Genomic DNA, 11,843 nt, shown 5'->3' on the forward strand with positions numbered 1-11,843 from the left:
CACCAAAGCCCCTAATTTCATAGGTAAACATAAACATTTCAAGACATGATTGCCAGAGTTAGCAAATAAAAATACAAGATGCTCAGTTGAAGTTGAATTTCAGATAAATAAATAGCCTTTTTTTTGGGGGGGGGTGGGTTAAGTATGTTCCTTATTGCATGGAACAAATTATCCCAAACCATCTATTATTTATCTGAAATTCAAATTTAACTGCACATTCTGTACTTTTTTTTAATGTTTATTTATTTTGAGAGACAGCATGCACAAGAGCTGGGGAGAGGCAGAGAGAGAGAGAGAGAGAGAGAGAAGGAGACAGAATCCCAAGCAGGCTCCACACTGTCAGGACAGAGCCCTCTGTGGGTCTCGATCAGATGGCTCTGAGATCATGACCTGAGTTTAAATGAAGAGTTGGATGCTTAACCAACTGAGCTTCCCAGGTGCCCCTCCGTGGGAATTCTGTATTTTATCTGGCAACTCCACTTCAAGATATATCTCAAAGTGATTGGTGTATAGTAACAAAACTTTCTGGATACCCTTTAAATAGCAGATAACTATTTAAAAAACAGATGAAATTTGGGGCGCCTGGGTGGCTCAGTCGGTTAAGGGTCTGACTTCAGCTCAGGTCATAATCTCACAGTTTGTGGGTTCCAGCCCCACGTAGGGCTCTGTGCTGACAGCTCAGAGCCTGAAGCCTGCTTAGGATTCTGTGTCTTCCTCTCTCTCTGTCCCTTCTCCACTCGCACAGTGTGTGTCTCTCTCTCTCAAAGATAAACATTAAAAAATTTTTTAAAAAATTAAAAAATAAAGAAACAGATGAAATTTGAAAATTTGAAGAATTTTGAAAATTCTTTTTAAAAATATTGATGGGAATATAGAAATATCAACTATTGTTTAAGTCCCTGCATGTGAAAATAGTATCACTATGTACTTTGTACCTTCCTCTTTTTGCCGTCTCTCCTCCTCCTCCTGTAGCTGCTTTAACCGTTCAGCTTTGGTGATTTTCTTCTTCCTGGCAGACTTAAATGTCATAACATAAAAAAAGGCTACTAATATACATATCTCTCAAATGCATAAAATACATACCTCTCAAACAGTAATTATGAAAAATACTTTTACTTCCATGAATCCAGTCTTTCATTCATTCAAATAAAGACTACCTATCCTGTACAAAGCCTTGCCTTAATGTATTGAGGACAAAGTATGGAAACAAGTAAGAAAAATAAGCAAAGTTATTAAAAGGCAACAGTGACGGTGACAATTTAATTATTATATAATTAATAGTATACAACTTAAATAAGCTTCTTATTCCCAGTTACCACATCTTTAAAATGGTGCTAAATAAGACCTCATTTTATTGTTGTAAAGATTAAAATAAAATGTATGTAAAAACAGTTTTAATACTACTACATGCCTATAATAATTAAAAACATTTTTATGACTAACAGATATACAGAGAGTCATTTTTAAGTTTAGAGGAAGGAGAGATTATTTTCAACAATTGGAATGAAGTAAAATTTTTATAGAGCAGGTAGTATTTAAGTTTGTGCCCAGAAGATTTTAAGATGCAAATATGCAGGGAAGAGTATTTCCTATCTCAAGAAGAGGGAAATGCAGGCAATAAGATATGGAGATGGGATAGCACTGGAAAGGCCAACAAGTTCATGGACACTGGGGAGATTCCAAGGAAAGGTGATAGAAATGAAAATGGAAAAGAAGGTTGGAGCCTATGCTATAAGGGTTGGGCATTATTTTAAAAGAACTGGAAACCTCCTAAAAGTTTTGAGAAGGGCTATGGCTATTAAGAATACAATTTTAGGATTTTGGAAGAAGATGGTGGCATAGGAGGATGCTGGGCTCACCACATCCTGCTGATCACTTAGATTCCACCCACACCTGCCTAAATAACCCAGAAAACCACCAGAAGACAAGCAGAATGGATTCTCTGGAGCCAAGCGTAGACGAGAGGCCCACGGAAGAGGGTAGGAAGGGCGGAGAGGCGATGCGCGCTACACGGACTGGTGGGAGGGAGCCGGGGTGAAGGTGCAGCCTGCCGGCCAAGCAGAACCTCCGAATCTGGCTGGCAAAAGCGGAGGGGCCGGATGGAGTGTGTTCGGACAGCAAGCAGGACTTAACATCTGGAAGGTTATAAGCTAACAGCTCTGCTCGGAGAGTGGGAGGGCTGGAGGACAATGGGAGGGAGAGTTGTTGAGCCCTGGACGACACAGCTCAGGTTGCCGGGGAACAAAGGCGCTCGCCAGCGCCATCTCCCTCGCCCATCCTCCAGCCAAAACCCCAAAGGGAACCAGTTCCTGTCAGGGAACTTGCTTGCACCGTGCAAACAGCCAACACTGTGCTTCTGCGGATCCATCCCTCTGGCGGGTCTGACTCCCTCCTGGTGCCGCAGGGCCCCTCCCGAAGCGGATCACCGAAGGATAAGCGAGCTGAGCCTGCCCCTCCTGCACCTGTGCACCTTGCCGATCCACCACAGCTAATACGCCAGATCCCCAGCACCACAAGCCTGGCAGTGTGCAAGTAGCCCAGACGGGCCACGCCATCCCACAGTGAATCCCGCCCCTAGGAGAGGGGAAGAGAAGGTTCACACCAGTCTGACTGTGGCCCCAGCGGTGGGCTGGGGGCAGACATCAGGTCTGACTGCGGCTCCGCCCACCAACGCGAGTTATTCAAGACAGCACAGGGGAAGTGCCCTGTAGTTCCGTGCCACATCATGGACTATCCAAAATGATGAAATGGAAGAATTCCCCTCAAAAGAATCTCCAGGAAATAATGACTGCTAACAAACTGATCAAAAAGGACTTAAACAATATAACAGAAAGTGAATTTAGAATAATAGTCATAAAATTAATTGCTGGGCTTGAAAACAGTATAGAGGACAGCAGAGAATCTGTTGCTACAGAGATCAAGGGACTAAGGAACAGCCAGGAGGAGCTAAAAAATGCTATAAATGAGCTACAAAATAAAATGGAGACAACCACAGCTCGGATTGAAGAGGCAGAGGAGAGAATAGGTGAATTGGAAGATAAAATTATGGAAAAAGAGGAAGTTGAGAGAAAGAGAGATTAAAAAGTCCAGGAGTATGAGGGGAAAATTAAAGAACTGAGTGATGCACTAGTAAATCTACGCATAATTGGTATTCCAGAGGAGGAAGAGAGAGGGAAAGGTGCTGAAGGCGTACTTGAAGAAATAATAGCTGAGAACTTCCCTGATCTGGGGAAGGAAAAAGGCATTGAAATCCAAGAGGCACAGAGAACTCCCTTCAGATGTAACTTGAATCGACCTTCTGCATGACATATCATACTGAAACTGGCAAAATACAAGGATAAAGAGAAAATTGTGAAAGCAGCTAGGGATAAACGTGCTCTAACATATAAAGGGAGACCAATAAGACTCGTGCCTGATCTCTCTTTTGAAACTTGGCAGGCCAGAAAGGAATGGCAGGAAATCGTCAATGTGATGAACAGAAAAATATGCAGCTGAGAATCCTTTATCCAGCAAATCTGTCATTTAGAATAGAAGGAGAGATAAAGGTCTTCCCAAACAAACAAAAGCTGAAGGAATTCATCACCACTAAACCAGCCCTACAAGAGATCCTAAAGGGGATCCTGTGAGACAAAGTACCAGAGACATCGCTACAAGCATGAAACCTACAGACATCACAATGACTCTAAACCCATATCTTTCTATAGTAACACTGAACGTAAATGGACTAAATGTGCCAACCAAAAGACATAGGGTATCAGAATAGATAAAAAAAAAGACCCATTTATTTGCTGTCTACAAGAGACTCATTTTAGACCTGAGGACACCTTCAGATTGAAAGTGAGGGGATGGAAAACTATTTATCATGCTACTGGAAGTCAAAAGAGAGCTGGAGTAGCCATACTTACATCAGACAAACTAGACTTCAAATTAAACGCTGGAACAAGAGATGAAGAAGGGCATCTTCTCATATATAATATATTATATTATATATATATTATATATATAATATATTATATATATAATATATTATATATATAATATATTATATATGAGAAGATGCCCTTCTTCATCTCTTGTTCCAGCCTTTAATTTATGTATATATATATATATATATATATATATTATGTATATATATATAATTACAGGGTCTATCCATCAGGAAGAGCTAACAATTATAAATGTCTATGCGCCAAATACAGGAGCCCCCAAATATATAAAACAATTACTCACAAACATAAGCAACCTTATTGATAAGAATGTGGTAATTGCAGGGGACTTTAACACCCCACTTACAGAAATGGATAGATCATCTAGACACACGGTCAATAAAGAAACAAGGGCCCTGAATGATGCATTGGATCAGATGGACTTGACAGATATATTTAGAACTCTGCATCCCAAAGCAACAGAATACTTTCTTTTCGAGTGCACATGGAACATTCTCCAAGATAGATCACATACTGGGTCACAAAACAGCCCTTCATAAGTATAAAAGAACTGAGATCATACCATGCACACTTTCAGATCACAATGCTATGAAACTTGGTATCAACCACAGGAAAAAGTCTGGAAAACCTCCAAAAGCATGGAGGTTAAAGAACACCCTACTAAAGAATGAATTGGTCAACCAGGCAATTAGAGAAGAAATTAAAAAATATATGGAAACAAACAAAAATGAAAATACAACAATCCAAACGCTTTGGGACGCAGCGAAGGCAGTCCTGAGAGGAAAATACATTGCAATCCAGGCCTATCTCAAGAAACAAGAAAAATCCCCAATACAAAATCTAACAGCATACCTAAAGGAAATAGAAGCAGAACAGCAAAGACAGCCCAAACCCAGCAGAAGAAGAGAAATAATAAAGATCAGAGCAGAAATAAACAATATAGAATCTAAAAAAACTGCAGAGCAGATCAATGAAACCAAGAGTTGGTTTTTTGAAAAAATAAACAGAATGGATAAACCTCTAGCCAGGCTTCTCAAAAAGAAAAGGGAGATGACCCAAATAGATAAAATCATGAATGAAAATGGAATTATTACAACCAATCCCTCAGAAATACAAGCAATTATCAGGGAATACTATGAAAAACTATATGCCAACAAACTGGACAACCTGGAAGAAATGGACAAATTCCTAAACACCCACACACTTCCAAAACTCAAACAGGAGGAAACAGAAAGCTTGAACAGACTCATAACCAGCAAAGAAATTGAATCCGTTATCAAAAACCTCCCAAAAAATAAGAGTCCAGAACCAGATGGCTTCCCAGGGGAGTTCTACCAGACGTTTAAAGCAGAGATAATAGGGGCGCCTGGGTGGCTCAGTAGGTTAAGTGTCCCACTTCGGCTCAGGTCATGATTTCACGGTCCGTGGGTTCGAGCCCCGCATCAGGCTCTGTGCTGGCAGCTCAGAGCCTGGAGCCTGTTTCAGATTCTGTGTCTCCCTCTTTCTCTGACCCTCCCCTGTTCATGCTTTCTCTCTGTCTCAAAAATAAATAAATGTTAAAAAAAAATAAAGCAGAGATAATACCTATCCTTCTCAAGCTATTCCAAAAAATAGAAACGGAAGGAAAACTTCCAGACTCATTCTATGAAGCCAGCATTACTTTGATTCCTAAACCAGACAGAGACCCAGTTAAAAAAGAGAACTACAGGCCAATATCCCTGATGAATATGGATGCAAAAATTCTCAATAAGACACTAGCAAATCGAATTCAACAGTATATAAAAAGAATTATTCACCATGATGAAGTGGGATTCATTCCTGGAATGCAGGGCTTGTTCAACATTAGCAAATCAATCAACATGATACATCACATTAATAAAAGAAAAGATAAGAACCATATGATCCTGTCAATCGATGCAGAAAAAGCATTTGACAAAATACACCATCCTTTCTTAATAAAAACCCTCGAGAAAGCCGGGATAGAAGGAACATACTTAAACATCATAAAAGCCATTTACGAAAAGCCCACAGCTAACATCATCCTCAATGGGGAAAAATTGAGAGCTTTATCCCTGAGATCAGGAACACAACAGGGATGTCCACTCTCACCGCTGTTGTTTAACATAGTGTTGGAAGTTCTAGCATCAGCAATCAGACAACAAAAGGAAATCAAAGGCATCAAAATTGGCAAAGATGAAGTCAAGCTTTCACTTTTTGCAGATGACATTATATTATACATGGAAAATCTGACAGACTCCACCAAAAGTCTGCTAGAACTGATACATGAATTCAGCAAAGTCGCAGGATACAAAATCAATGTACAGAAATCAGTTTCATTCTTATACACTGATAATGAAGCAACGGAAAGACAAATAAAGAAACTGATCCCATTCACAATTGCACCAAGAAGCATAAAATACCTAGGAATAAATCTAACCAAAGATGTAACAGATCTGTATGCTGAAAACTATCGAAAGCTTATGAAGGAAATTGAAGAAGATATAAAGAAATGGAAAATCATTCCATGCTCATGGGATGGAAGAATAAATATTGTCAAAATGTCAATACTACCCAAAGCTATGTACACATTCCATGCAATCCCAATCAAAATTGCATCATCATTCTTCTCGAAGCTAGAACAAGCAATCCTAAAATTTCTATGGAACCACAAAAGGCCCCGAATAGCCAAAGTAATTTTGAAGAAGAAGACCAAAGCAGGAGGCATCACAATCCCAGACTTCAGCCTCTACTACAAAGCTGTAATCATCAAGACAGCATGGTATTGGCACAAAAACAGACACATAGACCAATGGAATAGAATAGAAACCCCAGAACTAGACCCACAAAAGTATGGCCAACTAATCTTTGACAAAGCAGGAAAGAACATCCAATGGAAAAAAAGACAGTCTCTTTAACAAATGGTGTTGGGAGAACTGGACAGCAACATGCAGAAGATTGAAACTAGACCACTTTCTCACACCATTCACAAAAATAAACTCAAAATGGATAAAGGACCTGAATGTGAGATACGAAACCATCAAAACCCTAGAGGAGAAAACAGGAAAAGACCTCTCTGACCTCACCCGTAGCAATTTCTTACTTGACACATCCCCAAAGGCAAGGGAATTAAAAGCAAAAATGAACTATTGGGACCTCATCAAGATAAAAAGCTTCTGCACAGCAAAGGAAACAACCAACGAAACTAAAAGGCAACCAACGGAATGGGAAAAGATATTTGCAAATGACATATCGGACAAAGGGCTAGTATCCAAAATCTACAAAGAGCTCACCAAACTCCACACCCGAAAAACAATCCAGTGAAGAAATGGGCAGAAAACATGAATAGACACTTCCCTAAAGAAGACATCTGGATGGCCAACAGGCACATGAAAAGATGCTCAACGTCGCTCCTTATCAGGGAAATACAAATCAAAACCACACTCAGATATCACCTCACACCAGTCAGAGTGGCCAAAATGAACAAATCAGGAGACTATAGATGCTGGAGAGGATGTGGAGAAACGGGAACCCTCTTGCACTGTTGGTGGGAATGCAAACTGGTGCAACCGCTCTGGAAAACACTGTGGAGGTTCCTCAGAAAATTAAAAATAGACCTACCCTATGACCCAGCAATAGCACTGCTAGGAATTTACCCAAGGGATACAGGAGTACTGATGCATAGGGGCACTTGTACCCCAATGTTTATAGCAATGTTTATAGCAGCACTCTCAACAATAGCCAAATTATGGAAAGAGCCTAAATGTCTATCAACTGATGAATGGATAAAGAAATTGTGGTTTATATACACAATGGAGTACTACGTGGCAATGAGAAAGAATGAAATATGGCCCTTTGTAGCAACGTGGATGGAACTGGAGAGTGTGGATGCTAAGTGAAATAAGCCATACAGAGAAAGACAGATACCATATGTTTTCACTCTTAGGTGGATCCTGAGAAACTTAACAGGAACCCATGGGGGAGAGGAAGGAAAAAAAAAAAGAGAGGTCAGAGTGGGAGAGAGCGAAAGCTAAGAGACTCTTAAAAACTGAGAACAAACTGAGGGCTGATGGGGGGTGGGAGGGAAGGGAGGGTGGGTGATGGGTATTGAAGAGGGCATCTTTTGGGATGAGCACTGGGTGTTGTATGGAAAACAATTTGACGATAAATTTCATATATTAAAAAAAAGAATACAATTTTAAAAAACTAACCTTGTATTAGGAAAAAATGATTATGAAGAAGATACCATTTGAGTGACTATTAACAGTAGTTACTAAAACTAAAGTCATGACTGTAAATACTGATAGGAGAATGGGTCCAATAAATATTATATCAACTAACTTATTTGATATAACTAAAACTGGAGACAAGGAGAGGAATGAGTTAAAGAAGAGTCAAAAAGAAAAACTGTAGTCTAGAACAAGCCAATTTGAAAGAAACACTGTTGAAAGGAGTTTGAATATAATTAATATGAAGTGCTAGTAGGGCATCCAGGCAATGTTTACAGACACTGAACTTGGGGAACTGAGGCTTAGCAAACAGATCAGGGCTACAGAATACAAGTTTGAGAACTATCTTGGTGGTAACCACCTCCCCTCCATTTTCCCTAAAGCAAAGTATAGGAAGTAAAGAGGACTATCTAAATTTAGCAATCAATAGAATGGTTAATCCTTGGAATATACAGACTTTTGGATGACTATCTTCTCTTTTTGGCTCACCCATTGCAGAATGATCCACTGGAATCTCCAATCCATTAGCCCTATCACGTCTTCCTTGTTTATCAACCCCCTCATACCTTCACTTCTTTACCCAGGTTAGATTTCACAGCTCATCACATAATCACTACTTTATATATTTCCACCTCCCCTATTTCTCTGTCCCTCTTAGAAGCTCCGCTGGCAAATTCTTAGTTCTAGTGAAACTCAATTCTCCCATTTATTATGCATTAGTAATATAAACAGCTGAAACTTGCCAGAGAAAAATACATGAGCGCAAATTTATTAACACAAATTTTAAACAGACTTTGTACCATCCAGTATTCCTACTACTATTTCATTCCCCTCACTCTTCAAACCTGCAAAATACTCTCCTCTTTCCTGCTCTCGGCTGTTGACCTTCTCTCTCATATCACCAGAAACTCTGGAATAATCTCGGTTCCACGCCCAAATCTTTGTACCTATCTTTGTCTGCCTTCCCTCCCATTATGGTTTATGATCTAATGTAACATACTTCTGCTATTTAAGGCTGAACCTGCCAATGTTACACTGGATCTTATCCTTTATTGCCTATTTAATAAGACTTGGCTCCTGTAATTAATACCTCTAGTTATTCATAAATTTCTCCCTCCCTAGATTTCACATCCCTTTCCATCTTCTGCTCCAATTTTGTTACCCTTTATATGAGACGACCTAAAAAAGACTTGCCTAACTGCTTCCACTTTCCCATTTTCTTCATGGACCACTCCAGTCAGGTTTTCATTTCTATTTCTCTATTAAAACCTCTCTTGTCAAGGAATCAAGATTGCCATGTTTCCAATGCTAATGGTCAATTTTCAGCCCTCATTTTACCCATCTGTCATCATCATTTGACCAAGTCTTCTTCTTCCTTCTTGAATTATTTTTTTTCGTTAGGCCTTTAGGTTACAACTGTCTGATTTTGCTTCTTCTCTCATAGGTCCCTCCTCTGCAGACTTCTTTTCTGGCTTCTCCTTCAGCTTCAGCTATGGCTAATCAGTAACTTTTAAAATCATTTAAATTTTTTTTTAATTTTAAATTTTAAATTTTTTTGAAAAGCCAACTACTCCCCTTCACACATTTTTAACTTGGCATTGAAAACTTTTCATCATAAGTTTAAATAGCTACAAATGTACTTTCCAGTATAAAATAAAACTTTTACATCTCTTTCTAAAATATATTCATCACTATATAAAATACATCCAATACAATCTACATATCATAGTGATTGAATAGCCAATATCATCTATTTTTTAAAATATGAACAAGATTCTTTAATTAAAAACTTTAATCCTTTTTCTCTTTGACCTCATATTTCATTCGACTTCTCTCACAGAACCTTATCCTAATGTAATATACTTGAAAAACTTTTGTTGATCATATTTATCTGTTACAAAAGTATGTACAAAAATTTTAAATATTTAATTCCTTGCCTCTAAGTTTCTGGGTAATAAAAAATTTGCTCTGGATTTAATCTCATAATTATTTTCAGTATACAAATGAACCAAGCAGCATATTATATTACAAATTTTGATAAGCAAACATGACATTGCTCATGATCCATGGATAGATATTAGCTATTGCTGAATGAAACAAGGATTCAGATGGATTCTAATTTTTTACAAATAGAAGAAATTAGAAATCTGATTTATATTTAAAAGCCAGTGGAAAACAGGTTTGTAACAGCTATCTCATGCAGTTCTTTGCATCCTTCCCATATCAGATACCAAAAATTACATTGATTTACCAAAAAAAGAGCACCTAGAGATAATCATTGACATTTGTTAAGATTGTCATTTTTTCCCTTTAATTTTAAAAAAATTTATTCATTTGTTTTGAGAGAATGCATGCATGAGCAGGGGAGGGGCAGAGACAGAGAGAGAGAGAGAGAGAGAGAGAGAGAGAGAGAGAATATCCCAAGTAGGTTCCACACTGTCAGTGTACAGCCAGATGCAGAACTCATACTCACGAACCATTAGATCATGACCTGAGCCGAAATCAAGAGTCAGATACTTAACTGACTGATCCACCGAGGTGCTCCTATCTTGTTTTTTCTTTAAAGTTTTATTACACATATATTTATTCCTGAACAATATAGTTTGCTTATTTTTGAACTTTATATAAATCCAATTATACTTTATGTATACGATTATAATTTACTTATTATAGTAAAGTATACATATAATAAAGTTTGCAATTCTAACCATTTTTAAATGTGCAGGTCAGTGGTATTAAATACATTTACACTGTTGTACAACCATCACTACCACCCATTTCCAGAACTTTTTTAATGTTACAAACTGTTACTCTGTATCCATCAAACATTAACTCCCCTTCCTCCTGTGACCCTAGCCCCTGACAACCACCATTCCACTTTGTCTCTGAATTTGACTACTCTAGATATTTCACATAAGTATAATAATACAATAGTTGTCCTTTTGTATGTTTTAGATCTTTGGATATGTGTTATGGCTTGTAAGATTCATCCATGTTGATGGATATAGCTCTAGCTATATATTTTCACTGCTGAATAGTAACTCATTTTTATACTGATAGATATTGGATGGTTTCTAACTTGTTACCATCATAAATGATGCTGCTATAAACCTTCAAGTGTATGCATCCTGGTGTCCATTTGCAAGAGTTTCTCTACAGTGTATAGCTAGGAGTAAAACTGGTCGATATGTGCATTTTCAACCTTATTGAAGATGACCTTTCCAAAGTATTTCAACTTATACTCCCATAATCATTATACAAATCAATGTTTGTTAGTTTCAGTGCTTTTGTTTCTCTAGTAGTTGGATTTAGTTTTTGGGTTTTTTTTCCCCACAATACCTTTATCAGGCTAAGGAAGTGCCCTTTAACATATTAAATGGTAATGTATAGTAATTGAATTTCCAACTCAATCTGATTCCATTTATTTAATTTCCTATGTTAAACCAATTCTGCCTTCTGGACATAAACTGAATTGGGTTATAACTTATTATCACTCTATATACTTCCAGATTGAGCTTCCTAACCTTTTCTTTAGAAATTTTGTACTTAAGCTCATGAATGGGCTTCAATTTTCCTTTCTCATACTATTCTCAGGATACCCAGGTAACTAAAAATGAATTAGGAGTGTTACCTCTTTCTTTATACTCTAGAAGAATTTGTATAAAAATGA

At 38.0% G+C, this 11,843-nt stretch overlaps 1 protein-coding gene across 1 annotated transcript in view; it reads right to left on the reverse strand.

Annotated features, from left to right (window-relative positions):
- Positions 1-1,880, reverse strand: part of DNAI7 (dynein axonemal intermediate chain 7) — a 49,300-nt gene extending 47,420 nt beyond the window's left edge. Inside the window, exon 1 of the mRNA XM_047066832.1 lies at positions 936-1,880. Coding sequence (XP_046922788.1) covers positions 936-1,029 — 94 coding nt within the window. The 5' untranslated portion in view covers positions 1,030-1,880. The remainder of the gene's footprint in view (positions 1-935) is intronic.
- Positions 1,881-11,843: the final 9,963 nt, after the last annotated feature.

Source organism: Lynx rufus, unplaced genomic scaffold, assembly GCF_022079265.1.
Source record: "Lynx rufus isolate CCGP_SWC_20201006 ecotype Redwood Valley unplaced genomic scaffold, mLynRuf1.p SCAF_7, whole genome shotgun sequence".
NCBI lineage: Eukaryota > Metazoa > Chordata > Mammalia > Carnivora > Felidae > Lynx > Lynx rufus.